General features: G+C 45.2%; 1 protein-coding gene and 1 long non-coding RNA gene across 2 annotated transcripts in view; both read right to left on the reverse strand.

The window, feature by feature from the left end:
• si:ch211-207d6.2 (sickle tail protein homolog) overlaps window positions 1-9,050 on the reverse strand; it is a 39,290-nt gene extending 30,240 nt beyond the window's left edge. The window contains exon 1 of the mRNA XM_062987800.1: window positions 8,853-9,050. Within this exon, the coding sequence (XP_062843870.1) occupies window positions 8,853-9,045 (193 nt within the window). The 5' untranslated portion in view covers window positions 9,046-9,050. The remainder of the gene's footprint in view (window positions 1-8,852) is intronic.
• Window positions 9,051-10,639: 1,589 nt separating this feature from the next.
• Window positions 10,640-16,434, reverse strand: LOC134302833 (uncharacterized). Its single transcript, XR_010007588.1, has 3 exons — window positions 16,356-16,434; window positions 12,469-12,552; window positions 10,640-11,568 (listed from the first exon to the last, which is right to left on the reverse strand). It is a non-coding gene; the product is annotated as an uncharacterized LOC134302833 (long non-coding RNA).
• Between the last annotated feature and the right edge of the window lie 58 nt (window positions 16,435-16,492).

Here is a 16,492-nt window from a genome sequence, read left to right on the forward strand (position 1 = left end):
TTCACCCACCAGAGGCAGATTCTCATGTACTAGGAGTAACACACAACTGCAGGCGCCTCAAACGGTCACCAGAGGTCACAAGTGCAGCAGCTCTGAGAAGCCCGTCCACCTCTCCTCCCTCAGACACAGCCAATCACGACTGCAGGATGCTCAGCCAGGCTGATAGCACATCTCGAGCGTCTGCTATTAAATTATTTTAAAGGGAAACTGCTAGAAATGGACACAATAATGCAGGTCATAAAACAACTGAACATTCAGTGCATGGATACATGAAAGCAGAAGGCCAGATGTGTAACGTGTACAGTGGGCTCGCCACACCACCACGCCATTCCTTGCATAGCTCGTGGAGCAGATGTGGACGAGCTAGAGCTTCACTGACGGGCGGGAAACATCTGGATGGTGCAGCGACACTGTTAGCATTGTTCCGAGCTGTCGTTGCTCGTTTTAATGAATGTGTGATTGTGCCTGCAGTGCTGTTGTGGCTCATACTGCCCCCCCCCCATCCCATAGAACCCCCCCCCCCCACACACACACACACACACTGGTGTAAATAACACAGCTATTTTAGGTGTTAGCGAGGGAGCAGATGCAGTGCGGCGTGATGACAGCGTAATTACCGTCGCGGCGCTCAGAAATATAGCAGGACGAGAACCAGCGACCATCACTTGTGCAGAGTTATCCAGCTGTGACTTACACGGGCGCGGTGGCGAAGGGCATTCGTTTATCAGCCCGGTCAGGGTCCCAGTCAGAGTCTGTGAGGCAGGAATCCATGCTTAAATGATGCTTACTTAGTACCTCACACCAAGGTGGAACTAAGGTCAGCCAATCCACCTGCTGCATGTTTTGGGGAGGTGGAAACATGACAAGCCCTGTGAGCACACACTGCCGATCATTAGACGTTTGCCCCTTGGAGCTCCACACCAAACTCGTCAGTGGGTAGAGCTGTATGGTACCAACTAGAAGGTTGTGTGCAGCCACTATTGGACCCTTGAGCAAGGCCCTTAACCCTCTCAGCTCCAGCTCGTGTACTGTACACCTGTATCTGTATATATGATAAATAAAGGCGCTTCGTCCACCCTAATTATTATTTACAAGCCCCACTTTGCACACAGGGGTGCAGTTATACTAGGACAGGAAAGAGCCTTCCCTAACCTATATGGGCGTGGCTGAAACTCCTGAATTCAGTAATAATACGAGGTGTCCACATACTTTTGCTCATGTGTATGTTTACATCATGTAATTAGGATCTGAGTGTATCTGAGGACATGTGACTGTGGGGTGTGTGTACACGTGTTTCCCCTCCCCTACTTTCCTTCCTCGGAAAATCCAAAATCCCAGAGCAGAGAATCCAGACATTGTCCTCTTGGTGCATTTTCCAAATCTATGAGGTCAAGTACAGGGAAGGAAATCCTCCCCAACCCTTAACCCAGCAACCTTCTGATTACTAGTCCAGTACCTTAACCCCTAGGCTACAGCTGTCTAATTAAGGATAAATAATCTGGTGTTCCAGAGCCTGTAAGAACACAGTGTTTGGTACGTACAGCTTCACACTGAGCTCCTAACACGCTGGTGTTTGCTAACACTCGGTGGTTATTTGCACTGGTATTCCGTTACAAACCCAGACAGGAATGTGCTCACTCAGCGCGTTTATTCATGACCTTGCAGCTATTTTGTCAGCGTGGAATAACGTCGGCTATCAGGAAGCAGCCGGTCTGATCCATTCTGTTCAAACAGAGACGGTAATCACACTCAGATCTACTCATGGATTGATGTATTCACGGCTCTGTGTGAAACCCTGATGCTCTCTCTATACACAGACGCATTTTACATCATTCTACACTCCTGAGAAGAGGGCGTGTCTAAATTCCTAGATCCCTTAAAATGCTTCTACTGAGGCGCCTTGATTCTGAGTGATGATCTGACTGAATAACAAGGGAGCGTCCGACGCCTCCTCAGCACTGAAGCCTCATCAGCGTGTGAATCTGATCTGAATCTGCATCAGTGTGGAATAAGCGTCAGATCCAGGGTTACAGCTCCACATGTATCTGTGTTTATCTGGATTCTCCTCCCTGTTTCACTTTTAAACTTGTGTTACAGCTCCAGCTTCTGAGAAATGGTGAGAATCAGAATCAGCTTCTCCCAGAGTCTAAAACGCTTCTGGTTGAAAATAAAGCTTAACGTGGTTTAATGTAGTAAAAGAAGGAGACAGGAGCACTAAACTTCTCTTCATTATTACTGCTCATAAGTTCCTCCACTAATCACATTCCTCACTCGCTGTTTTACTACAATAAGTCACGCTAAGTTTTGTGCACCGCCGTCACACTTCATAGGAAATAACGGCACTTCTCGTGTGAATGCGCCGGTGCTGAAGGGAATACGGTATTCCAACATCAAGCATCTCCACCATTAAGCAGCGTCAGGAAACAATAAAGAAGTAAAACTAAAGTGCAGCTTTTATTGTATTTTTATTGATGTGTAACTGTTTGTAATTGTATTTCAGTGTGTTTATATTATATTTGTGTTATTTTCAGTGTTTAAGTGTCAAAAACAACCTCATTATTTTACATGAGACTAAAATATCTGCAGCTCTACGGGACCATGGACGCATTAACAGGTTTCACAAGCATCCTTATGGTAAAAATACCTCAAAACTCAACATCTTTAGAACTCAACGCCACTCCCAGAACCGACTGACGTCCAGTTTTAAGGTACCGCTGTATTATTTATGCTCCGAGGCTATGGAACACTCTACCTCCTAATATTCGACAAGCACCTTCGGCCGCTGTTTTTAAATCACTCCTAAAAACATACCTTTATAAGCTGGCATTTGAACAGTGAGGAGCTGTGTTAATTTTAATTGTTTAGTCTATTTTTATCTGTTTTATTTTGTCTCTTACTCTGTATTTTTATTTGGTTCTTACTTTTTTAATATAATGTTGTGTTATGTATGCTTATTCGATGTACAGCACTTTGGTCAACGTAAGTTGTTTTAAGAGTGCTTTATAAATAAAATTTACTTACTTACTTACTTACTTACTGTATTATTATTATTATTATTATGAACCTCGCTGAGCCAGTAACACACGCCCTCTCTGTGAGGAACTCAATCACCAGGATCCCATCAAAACCTTTTATTTTAGGAAGCCGACGCCAAGCATAAATAATGTAGCGTTAATATTAGCACCTTCATTTTAACATCACTACATGTTTGGGGGTTTTTGAGTCTTGTCTGTATTTGTAACTCATGTCAAATCCTAAAACGTAACCCTGACCCCCACCCCAACTCCGGGGACTCCAAAGTTCCTTGTTAAATCCTGCATTAATTATTCATTTATTATTAAAGATCAACACTTACCTTAATTAACCACTTGTTAAACCCAGTAATCCAGCAAAGTAACTCATTCCTAACCAGCACCACACCAGTGTGTCCAGTACTCGCTCTGTTCCACAAGTGCACTTCCTAACACACTCCCACACACACACACTGAGTGTTTGTTTAATCTACAAGTGTGTGTGTGTGTGTGTGTGTGTGGAGGAAGTGCTATTGTGTAATTGATGGCAACCCCGCTCCTCAGGTGACCTCACCTCCGGTGCTGGATAAAAGGTGTGAGAATAACAGTGTGTGTGTGTGTGTGTGTGTGTGTGTGTGTGTGGGATATCCGTTGTCTCCCAGGCGACTCCCTATCCCTACTTAAGCCTGACTGACCGTCCAACCTTTCAACAACAGACCCTGATCCTGATCTCTGACCCCCACTTCCCCCCGATACTCAACACCATCACCTCACAACATCGCCTCACAATACAGACGAACCGACATCCGACTCCCAGTCTAGATTCAGTTCCACTCTGCAAGTGTGTTTGGAACAGAAAAGGGCCTTCCCGAAACTGTTTCTGCACACTTAAAGGCACATCATTTCCTTTATATCTTTGATTTGTTACAATTGTTGTGTAGTTCATTAAAATTTTGCTGTTTTATTTCTGCATTTTCTCCCTTTTCTCCCAGTTTAGTCATAGCCAGTTCCTCTTCCTCTGCTGGAGACCCCCATGGCGTACAGAGGGTATATTCTCCTGACACGCCCTTCCTTCGGAGGGACCCCTTCTTATCCCCCCATACTTCAGTGGATCAACTTGTGAGGTCGGTCTCACACATGGAGAGTCACACGTTCCTCCACTTCTGTCCAGGCGCCTCGGCCTACTAACCAGGGTCCTTACACAGCCTCGAAGACCCCGCCCACTTTTTATTTTTAGTCTAGCCTTTCCCACCCGGCAGACTAGCGGCCGATCTTGCCTGCTGCGGGCACTAGGGGGCGCCCGGCCTCCCGGGAGCCGAGCTGAGATTCAGCTGCCGTGCGTCTCCGTGACGTGTGTTTCCTGCTCCGCTCAGTGTGTGTGCAGTGGTGCATGATGGGATGCAAAGCTGAGACCACCACTGCAGGGCACGCGTGAACTAAATCAATCAGCTCGACTTTGTCAAGCAGCAAGAATCCTGCGCACATGCACACACACACACACACACACACACCATCATGCCCACTGTCAGTCCAGAGTCCTTCAGCGCTGTGTAAACAAGGCGGCTAAACGATGAGTCTCTGACCAGCAGTGTGTCGGCCACACCAGCGCGTCTGGCCTAATGGTTCCAGTGTGGGACCAGTGTGGTTTAGCACATTTCCCAGTGTTCCCAGCAGAAGATTCCAGTAATATTCATGGTTTATTACTTTTCAGCTCAGTTTGAACTCTTGATCTTGTTTATATTAAACATAAAAGCCGCGCCCGGATGTGGACGGCTCTTTTTTTCTCTCGTTGAGGGGGTAGAGGGGGTAAAGGGGGTAGAGGGGTAGGAAACGGGGACTGACCCGTGGAGCGCTAAGCAAACATTTCCACTTCCACTTTAGATCGTGAGCAGGTGATGGAAACATGAGCTCATGTGCACTAAACCAACACAGATACCTTTAAATAAAGACAGGAGGTTAAATAAAAGCCAAAAGTATAAGGACACTCCTATAAGGATTCTATAAAGACATTGTCTTGTCCTTCACTGCTGATCCTTCACTTTACGGACAAAAGTATTAAGACGCCACTTCTAATTCCTGAATTGCTGTGTTTCAGGCACAACAGTTGATCTAAAGGAATTTACATGCTTCTAGCTTTGCAGCAACAGTTTAGGGAAGGCCCTTCCCTGTTCCAGTATGAGCGAGCTCTATAAAGACATGAAGAAAAGCTCAGTTTAGTGACTTTCAGTACTGTGACAGTATACAGTCCAAGCAATTGAGGGTTAAGGGCCTTGCTCAAGGGCCCAACAGGATCATCCGGGCAGTGGTGGAGTTTGAACCAGCGACCTTATTGATTACTAGTCCAGTACCATAACGACTAGGCTACAATGTCCCCCTCAACAGCTTTGGAATGAACCGGAACACCAACATTAGCGCCCAGCCTTACAAATGCTCATTTGTACTACTGAACAGGCACAAATTCCCACAGACACACTACAAAGTCTTGTGAGAAGCTTCTCAGACGAGCGGCTGTTGCTCCAGCTGAAATGGGCTCCCCTAATACACTTCAGTCTGGGTTAAAAATGTCAGACGTCGGATACGCAAAGCCGAACGCACTCCACTGAGCCGCTCTAGCAGCCTGGCAGTGGTGGGGCTTGAACCAGCGACCTTCTGATTACTAGTCCAGCACCATAACCACTAGGCTATAACTTTCCCCTTAACAGCTTTGGAATGAACCGGAACACCAACATCCACACCCAGCCATACAAATGCTCGTTTGTACCACTGAACAGGCACAAATTTCCACAGACACACCTCAAAGGTTCAGAGGTTTGAAATGGGAGTCCGACAAGCTCCCTTAATACCCCTCAGTCTGGGTTAAAAATGTACAAATCACATTTTATTCTGAATAAAAACAGTCCATCATTAGGTGACCAGACGTCGGGCACTCAGAGCCGAATGCGCTCCACTGAGCCGCTCTATCAGCCTGGCAGGACGGCATCAGCCTGACGTATCTGAGATGATGGGCTGTTTCTGAAAATCTGTTATTAGGGTCTGAAGTGTCTGGACGGTTCGTCCCCGACCTCGTCCGACTCGGCGTTATGAAACAGCAGTCGGGGCGCGTTAGCAGCACCGAGCGAGCGGAGCGTTACGGAGCGCTGCACACGCCGAATTACATCCACGGGGTCGGACCCGACAACCTTCAGTCCTGGGAGTCTGACTTGCACTTTATGTCCATTAGTGCATCAGTGCTAAAATAATAATAAAGCACCAGAAATTACAGAGAGCATCAACAAGCAGCACAGGATAATAATCATCAGAGACTGAGGACACTGCCTGAATCTGTCTGATAAACCCAGCGCTCTCTCTATATATAGACACATATCCCATCATCCTACACTCCTGAGAAGAGGGCGTGTCTAAATCCTTAGATCCCTTAAAATGCTCCTACTGAGGCGCCTTAATTCTAAGTGAAATATAAATCTGACTGAATGAATAATGAGGGAGCGTCCGACGAAGATGAAGATCAATCCCAGCATCCAGGTAGGTAGTGGGGAGCAGGGCGGGTCGCTAGGTTCTCAGACAGACCCAGTATGTGCGGGCGCTCACAGGCGCCAGACACAGGAGACCTGTTCAACCTCCCAATCTGCCCCCCCCCTATAAAATACTACTGTAATGTAATAAATGTAATAATGATTTATAACACTGGAGGGTTTATTGATTACCTCCGTCCACAACCTGCTCTCCAGCTCTGAGAGCGTGATTTCAGGAAATAAAAGTAATAAAGATCTGCATCGGGATCCAGACCGCCCTGCAGAGTCATTGTAAAGTCCACCATATTTCCCACAATGCATTTCCAAATGCTTTCACTCCAAATAAACCCGACATCCCGAGTGTGTACGACTCTCGACCACACCGAGCTCGCGGTTCGTCAGAAACCTCAGCGCTAGATAGACGAACCTGACGGTAAAAGTGTAAGAGCTCGATGACGACACTGTCGACGCGGTCAGAAATATACGCACGGCAATTACGATTCATTTGATGGTGCGTAAAGTTCTGTGGGTGGCTCGGTGGGTAGCACTGCCGCCTCACAGCAAGAAGGTCCTCGGTCCAGGTCCGTGTCTGCGTGGGTTTCCTTTGGGAGCTCCGGTTTCCTCCCACAGTCCAAAAACATGCAGTCAGGGTAATTGGAGACACTGAATTGCCCTATAAATGAATGTGTGTGTGTGTGTCTGCCCTGCGATAGACTGGCATCCCGTCCAGGGTGTTACTGTGTGCCTTGCGCCCATTGAAAAGCTGGGATAGGCTCCAGCACCCCAATGACCCTGATTGGATAAACGGTTAAGACAATGAGTGAGTGAGTGAGTAAAGTTCCATAAGGTCATCCGACGTCCATGTATATAAGGCTCAGTACTGTAAGTCGCTTTGGATAAAAGCGTGTAAATGAGGAACCCCTACAGCCCTCCCTCCTTTGAACCAGCCAATTATTTTCCGTATAACAAGCTCGTGGTCAGGTGTCCAAATACTTTTGCATCGTCTGAATTGCTGTATGTATATTTTTTGACCAAGCGGTCCCCATGAGTGCACCTAAACTTCGGAGCCCTGCTGTATCAGACGTGTTCCCGACGCCCTTCCTTACGGTTATAAGGCGACGCCGTGAACTGCTGACTTGCACAAAAGTGGCCGAAGGTGGCGGCGGTTTATAAATAGCGTCGTTCATCGGGGCAGCCGAAGCCTCCTGCAGATTTACGGACACGATCCAGATCTCTCGCCGGTCGCGTCCGACCGGAGGAGCGTGAACGCCCCGAGTTTCTGCTGGTGAAAATGTCAGAACATGAATCCTGATTTAACTCGGCGCCTCCAGTGCAGATATCGTCCGATGCGCCGCTAATCGAGTGTGAACTCGCCGGGGGCCAGAAATGATCACGGCGTGATATTTCGGCAAAAAAAGAGATGACATTTACACGATGATCCACATTCACGGAGGCGCACCTCCCATTTTCTGCTCTACTTTTCTGGAGAGGCTTTCTACGAGATTTTGGAGTGTACCTGTGGGAATTAGTGTCCATTTAATCAAGAGAGGATTCGTCAGGGCTGGCCACAAAGTTAAATGGCACTGAAGAACCTTTCGCACCATAAGATCGTTCTGTGCACTATATGGCCAAAAGTATATGGGCGCCTGACCATGAACTTATCAAAAACAAACTGAGTGACCCTCTGTGTTTGATCTTTTCAGCTGGAACAACAGCTGTTTCTCACAAGACTTTGGAGTACGTCTGTGGGGATTTGTGCTGTGCATTTGTACGGCTGGGTGCTGATTGATCAGTTGATGTTCCAGTTCATGCCAGAGCTGTTGAGTTTTTCTTCATGTCTTTATAGAGCTCGCTCATACTGGAACAGGAAAGGACCTTCCCTAAACTGTTGCTGCAAAGTCAGAAGCACATAATCTTCTTTATCTAACAGGTTTATTACACCTGTTAGCAACTGCTAAGGGTGAAACACACAAATTCTAAAATTAAAAGAGGCGTCCAAATACTTTTGTCCGTGTAGCACAAACTGACAACGTTATTAGACGTCAGATCACAAATTTCCTCTCAATATTTTCGATAAAATGGAGTTTAAACGGTCTGTTTATGGTTTGTGTTTGCCAGTCTGCCAGTCCTGCAACCGTTCAACGAGTAATAAACCAGTCACTAATGAATTCTGGACCAGTTTAGATTCCCAGAGTGAGCTGGTTTCTATCTGCTTTGTATAAACTGAATGTCAGGGGTTGAAGTGCACCGTAAACACTCCAGACTTCACCGGGGAGCAGCCGCTCATCATTCACACCCCTTCACCAGGCTTTAAAAGCACAGATGTTACCTGGATTGGAGATGGTCTTCCTGCTCTGCTCCAGCTGTTGGTTCGGACTGGACCCCCCCAGGTTTCCTTCGCTGCCGGCTCTCATCAGCCTCTCTCCAACAATCAGCATCCTCATGCGGTCGCTCGGAGGTTCCTTGCTCGCCTGCTTCGACGGTTTCACTGGCTTGACCAGACGTGAAGGCTTGGGCATCATCTCTAATCTGGAATATTCCTGACGGGTTCCTGAGCTCTCCTGTCCTTTAACGTCCGAGCTGAAGCTGCTTTCTCCTGAGAGAGAAGTTCATCGTGCTCGCTGGAAAGTTCACCACGTGCTTCATGATGTGATATTTACACACGACTCAGGAGAAACTCGTCAAGCTCAACAAGCCTGAAGCTGACAGCCCAAAATGAAATCCTGCACCGTCGCATCAGAGGAAGGTCGCCTATACGAGCGCGCGCCTCAGGAGTAACGTTAGCATGCTGGACGGAAACAGAAAGCGGAAAGCAGGAATCAGAACCCTGGTGCTGAGTCCGAGCTGCATACACAGAGATGAGACGAGGCGAGATGATTCCTGAGGCTCTCTGATGCTGCTGTGGTCTCATGCATGGGCAGAGAGAGAGAGAGAGAGAGAGAGAGAGAGAGAGGAGAGAGCTCTAATAGGTTACCTGATTTATGCTAGGATGGACGAACCCTCCAAAACACATCCAAAATTCGGTTTCCAAAATGCTCTGTCACAAGGTGTGAATCAGACATGAGATTCACACACGCTAAAATGGTTAGTTGGGGAACGGTGGTGGCTAGAGAACACGACAGAAGTTTGGAAGACCTTGGCAGACCTACAGTCTCACATACTCTCCAAAGCCCAGTTGGTGAAGACTCGGGTCCATGGGGTCTGGTATAGACTTTTGGTTTCCCTGCTGATGATCTGGGTTTCAACCCTGGCTTGGCTAAAAAATGCAGAAAGTTTTCTCAGAAGAGCGTCTGCTATTCTAGCTGAAAAGATCTCACATAGCGCTTTTGGACCAAAAGAACTCTGGTTCTTAAACAGGTTCCATTCTGGCTTCTTGGACCCTTGGTTTCCAGTAGTTTATGGGAGCCAAAGATGCGTCAACTACAGAGGGCGCTGCACAACGGAAGTAAACAGTTCTAACACGACGGTGGAGCATGTAGAGTACCTGTGAGGATTTGTGCTGCTGTTACAGATGTTCGTTTCATGCAAGAAGCATCGATGATCCGCAGCTCAGGTGGCGCAGCGGTAAAACACACGCTGTTCACCAGAGCTGAGATCTCGAACACATCGTATCGAATCTCGGCTCTGCCTACCGGCTGAGGATGAGCGGCCACATGAACAACGTTGTTGTTCAGATAGGGGCGGGACTAAGCCGGATGGGGACTCTCTCTCAGACTAGTGCGATTACGATCTCTGCTCGGCTGGTTGGTGGCGCCAGCACGGAGATGGGTAAGGAGTGCGGTAGAGGGTGTGGCTCTCCGTACACAGCGCTGTACTGCACTGCACTCGTCAAGTGTAGGTGATAAGATGTTCGATTGCTGTGCACGTCTCAGAGGGGGCATGGAGCAGCCTCGTCCTCCCCAATCAGGAGCAGGGACCATCATTAGTGAGAGGATGATTGACGGGCAGAAATTGGATGCACTAAAGTGGGAGAAAAGGGGGTAAAAAAAAAGCATCGATCAACTCAGTGATAAAAAGACGTAGAAGGCGACTCGGTGTGTTTTCTTTTGCAGATGTTTAGTTAGACGAGTTAGAAAACTAGCAGCCGTATAATCAAGGTTTAGTTTGTCAGTATATTCTTAAACTTTATTTAAATATTTTATTATGTACTTTACATTCAGTGTTGCTGTTCTCTACAGCTAGGTTTTTTAAACCCTGGGTGTCGCAGAGAAAAATAATAATAAGTAAATTAACTTGTACTTGAGGGCCCCCTTGTGGAGGCTTTATGTTACATCTTGTAAACCAGCAGAGAGAGTAAGATGCATCGCATTAAAAATCATGGACAAAATGTGGGTCGCTTGAAAATTCGGGCTGAAACCCCCAGTATTGTAGTATTTACAGTTTGGAAGGGTTTTTTTGGTAGAAATGCGCTGAACCGGTTCAAAACCAAGTTCACGTACTGGAACAGACCCCATTCCACATCAAACAAAAAGGGCTAACAGATGTCGCTCTGTTTTAATAGCGATAGTTTTTAAATTGGGACGTCTGACAAGCTCATACTCAGGCGTCCAAATACTTTTACCTACAGTCTCTGTGTATAGTGCTGATGTCTGCATTTGACCTCATTTTAATTATTTTTATGTTAAAAATCCATATTAGTGTGACAGGAGAGACTCTGCTGTTTGTTTCTCCTTGTAGAACAGGGAAACTTTCACCGCTGATCTTCGTCAGGCTTCGTCGTTGATCAGGAAATGTGATTTCCGGTTGATAATTGAGTTCACCTTAACAGAGAACTGAAGGACACACACACACACACACACACATCATCGTTCCCTGTCACTGTGGGTCTGATCGGACATGAGCGAGTACACGCCGCTGCTTATGGGTTATTGATTTTAATCCTCCCTCGGCCGGGAGGTCTGGTCAGGCCCGGCGTCCAGCCGCAGGGCGGGTTCTGTCTCGAGGTGATACGTGGACTCACTGAGGAAGAAAAAGTGCCGGGGCGCTCAGGCCTTTCTAAAGATTTTCCTCCATTAGCCACAGTAATAAAGCTGCCACTTGGTTATCTGGTGAGAGAATAAAATACAGACCTCATTACGCCCACCGAGGCTGAAGGGCCGCAGTCCTGCACCCGTGTCCTGGTCAGAAATAGAGCAGCCAGACCGGCCGTGACATGTCCTGCAGTATATCGTCTTAATCTGAGGTTAAACGGCTCAAACCTCAGAGGACGAGCTCAGTTTCTCACTAACTGTTCTTTTTCTACTGGAAATCTGAGCTTTTGTTACAGCTTCAGTCAGAACGCTCGTATTTATTTATTTATTTATTTTTTACATCACCACACTTTATATCCTCTCCTGATTTTGTATTTTTTCATTTCTTAATGCGATCCCTCTACTGACTTCAGTCAGGTTAGATTAGAAGTCTGAAGCCTTAATGACTGAGGCTGGTAAGTTTAAACATTCACATTTCAAGCAAAGCGACTTACGATCATGACCGAATACGATTTAAGCAATTAAGGGGTTAAGGGCCTCGCTCAGGGGTCCAGCATTGGCGTTTGTGAGGCTTGAACCGACAACCTTCTAATTGCTAGTCTCGGCCCTAAACCACTGAGCTGCCAATATATGGCCAAAAGTATTTGGACACCAGACCCTGAGCTTGTTGGACTTAAAAAACAAACTGTATTAAAATAGAGTGACGTCTGCATGTGGGAATTTATGCCCATTCAGTTCCTCAAGAATGCTGTTGTTTCTTCATGTCGTTATAAAGCCTGCTTTTGGAAGGGACCTTCCCTAAACTGTTGCAGTACGTCAGAAGCATATCATTTCCCTTATATAACTGATTTATTCCACCTGTTAGCATCTCCATCCTCTCCAGGTTGTTCCAGTACTGAGGAACTCTGCACCTGAGGAGAGCTGCAGCATTTTAAGTGACCTGGAATTGAATTACCAGTAGACAGTCACGCCTACCTCCCAAACCTCTCTCATCCTTTGATGTCCGGCCCTTCTCGGCATTCATTAACGTCCGTGTCTCTGATCTTCTCTCCTACAGACCTGCACAGATGGTAGAACATGTGGAGGAGCTGTGATTTACACAACACCTTCATTTATTTATTTCAGATCAAAAGCTCAATGGAACGTTTGGGATCCTTCAGAAATAACGTGAGTGACAGGGTCGCTGTGGGTCCGGTTTCCCCGGAATCACTGGGCAGAATGGAGTAACACAACCCAGACAGGATGCAAATCATTTGCGGGGCCTCGGAGACCCCTCGTGTCTGTATGTAGATGCCCGACCGGACGACAGCACCAGTCAGGATTCAAATCCCGAGTCCCAGTGGTAGTGTGCTAGAGTAATTTAGCAATTTTTATAGAATCGTTTGTATTTAGGTTTGGTAAGGGTGTAAAATCTCGTTAAAATCTTGTTTATCTTAAATGGGACTTTGGGGGGCAGTGCGCTCTCAGTGCAGATCCCAAGCCCGGAAAGAAATGGGGGGATGAGTCAGGAAGCGCATCTGGCATAAACTGGGCCAAGTCTGGTGTGCTGACTGTTGAGGCGACCCTTAAATAAATGAGAAAATCTCACTTTCTGATGTTACATGCTTTTGCTTTTGTCCTCCTTTTTCCCTCCCAATTTAGATGTATCCAATTACCCATTGCATTGGTGCCATGTCACCCACACAAGCCAAAAAAGGGTAGTCCATGCCACCTTTGATGAACACATACTCTAGGTGGTCAGCACCAGCTAGACAGTAAAAAGGTAATCACAGCTCAGTGGTTAAGCTACTGGACAAGTTATCAGAAGGCTGCTGGTTCTAGCCCCACCACTGCCAAGCTGGCACTGATCGACTCCTAAACAGGTTCCTTAACCCTTAATATATCTGCCCGTTCTTCTCTCCGATGTGGTCGAGTCTAAAGGGCAGATCAGAGCATCATAAAGCTTTCTGACCCTGACGAACACTTTTGCACCCCTCCTGTTTTGGGGTTTCTGTGCAATCTGGCGTGTATCATATGCACAGGATTAATCTGATGTGTGTTTGGGGTGAATGGGCTGTAATCCCTAAATTCATTATTCAAAGCGTTTGGTTTTAATGGGTCATTAGAATCGGCTTCTTTTACACAGAATATCACAAACATCAGCAATAAAAGTCAAGTCAGGTTTTTATACTGGCTAAAAATATTCATACTGTAATTATTTACCTACAATAACAATAATGGCAGTGTATGCGGTGCTGTGGAAAAGTGTTTGTAACCTGATGATTTTCTATATTTTTGCATTTGTTAATGCAAAGTAAATGGCTCTGGTTCAACTGGGAAACAATGGGTGCAAGACAGGAACACCTAGACAGTAAAAACCATTGGCTCTTTCCCAGTTTTAGGCTGTTTAAACGCAGTATGGCGTCTTACTGACCTCATTTCCAGAGTTAATCACACGCAGAGGATTAGAGTAATTACTGCTGTGACCACACAGTGAATTAATGACCACATGTGGAAATCCTGCCACACTCGTGTTGGCCACCAGAGGGAACCAGCAGATCTGGAAACAGGACATAACCCAGGGAAATTCTGAACTGTTTATAGTAACTATCTAGCTGCTTCTCACACAGATACACTGGGTTCAAGGCAGGACTACACCCTGTACAGGACACCAATCTACTGCAGGCCAACACTGACCCACCTAAAGCTAATTCAGAGCAGCTAATCCACCTTCTGCATGTTTTGGGAGGTGGACGGAAACTAAGCACCCGGATAATACCCAAACAGACAGATGGGAGAACATGCACACCGAACAAAGATCCACAGGGCCAGTCTTGCTGTGCAGTACTGTGCGGCTTCTAAATAATTTTTATATGTCAATGAATGAAATTCACAAAAGAACGATAAAAATGACCCATGATGTCACTGTGTCTGTATCAGACAGGGAAAGACAAGGGTTTTGTGTATGGTTTATCAGAACAAATGCATTATAGATGCAATATACGTGGGATGTTGTCTGTATATGTAAAACTAATGCAGAATGTCATGTCCATTAGTTTAGTGGGGTGGGCTGAGTGTAAAGAGACCAGTATAGTGATTTTTAAACCTCACCACTAAAACAAGCTGGAACTGTGACAGTATGAATAATTAATATAAAAAAATAACAAAGCCACATGAGGAATAAACACTTGAAAGCATCAGTGGTTGCAGATTTTCCAATTATTGCACCTTCTATTTAGTTACTGTATTAATTTTCAGAAATAGAAATGTTGGCCAGGTGTAAGAAATCAATAAGTCATTTAATCCTCTTAATATAGTCTCACAATTTATCTGCATAAAATGATAAATAATATAATAAATAATTATAAATATTGTCATGTATATATTCATATCTATTTAGACAGCTGATGAATTGGGCTGTCAGTCTTAGTGTGACATGGTTCCTGGCTGCAGATGGTCTATTGTCTTCTCACAGTGGTTCCTTCAAACACAGAACTAACGAGGAACGTCCTAAAAATGCATCTATGATCAGGAACCTCCAAAAAAATCAAGCACAAACAAATTGAGATCAGTACCTAAAGCACAGAGAAACGCTCCTGGCCTTTTATTTCCAGAAGGCATTATTAAAGAGGAAGTTTAAAATCACGGTGGGTGTTTAACGCCTCATTGCTGCTCACTGATGTGCGCATTATTGATCCTGAAAGCTTTTCTCCAAAAACAGAGAAAAAACAGTTAAATTCTGAGTCAGCAAACTAAAAGATGAAAATTCCCATGTAGTGAAAATGGTCCATATGATCTGATCAGGCCGGAGGGATGGGGCTGTTTGGCATAATTAAAGTGGCATATTGGGTGCCCCCGGGGCAGACTCGACCACTATCGAGCTACGGCGTCTCCACTCAGGAGGGAACACATCGAGGGTCTGCTGTTCCACTCAGGAGCTCCAACACTGAGGGATTATGCTACTGAAGCAGACTCAATAGAGATTATAAAGATTATACTGTTTAGACACATTAATCTATCTGAATAGACTTTTCCTCGTCTGAAAATAAAGAGACAGATTTGAGATCAAGTGCACAACAGATCTGAATGGAACGGAACAGATTAAACTAAGCATGTGGTTATTTGTCAGAGCTAATGAAAGTAAAAAGACGTAATTAGAGATGGTGTGACATTATAGTTTATTATAGCTTAAGGAATTAACCATCTAATCTGTTCTAATTAGCAGCTTCCGTTAAACCAATGACTGTTTATTTCATAACTGATTACTTGGGCTTCTGAGTTTTTTGTTTGATGCTTTTTAGATAATGCTTCACTTAGTCACCCACCACCAAGGTCCTAAAAATCATAAATATCATTATACACTGTGGATTCAAACACTATTGAGTTGTGAATTTGATTTTGAATAGATGTTATTACAATTTGACCATCAATCTACACTCAGAACCTATTTAATTCTTTGTAAAAGCCCATTTGACAGCAGTTACAGGTGCAAGATGCCTCTTAAGCTTTAAACACCTGGATTTGGGCAGTTTCTCCACAGATTTTTGATCATTTTTAAGTTTGGAAACAGTTGATTTGGAAATAGGATGTAAAACAAGGTCATTGTCATGTGTCCACATACTTTTGGCAATGTAGTGTAACTATTCAGGGCATGGCTTTTATTTAAGTTTATTTCATGTAAACAATGTTAATTCCAGTTCCAGTGCAGTGGGATAATGGAGAGGTTAATCATTTAACTAGCTAATTTACCCTGCTAACTCTAGCAAATAGCAGCTAACTGGCTAATCTGTAGATGATACTTCAGAAATCTCACTTGATTAAACTTTAATCGAAATATTGACTGTTTTAAACAAGAGACCAGATAAATGGCACTATTTATTCACCTTCATGTGCTTTAGCCTCCTCACTTGTTTTGGAGACCGGGAACTTGTTGCTAAGTTGTAGTTGTTTTCCCACCGCATCTCCGCCATTAAACAGCATAAGCCCGTTTAGCCTGTGTCAGAAAAGAGGTGGAGCTGTT

The sequence above is a fragment of the Trichomycterus rosablanca genome, chromosome 25 (assembly GCF_030014385.1).
Source record: "Trichomycterus rosablanca isolate fTriRos1 chromosome 25, fTriRos1.hap1, whole genome shotgun sequence".
Classification (NCBI taxonomy): domain Eukaryota; kingdom Metazoa; phylum Chordata; class Actinopteri; order Siluriformes; family Trichomycteridae; genus Trichomycterus; species Trichomycterus rosablanca.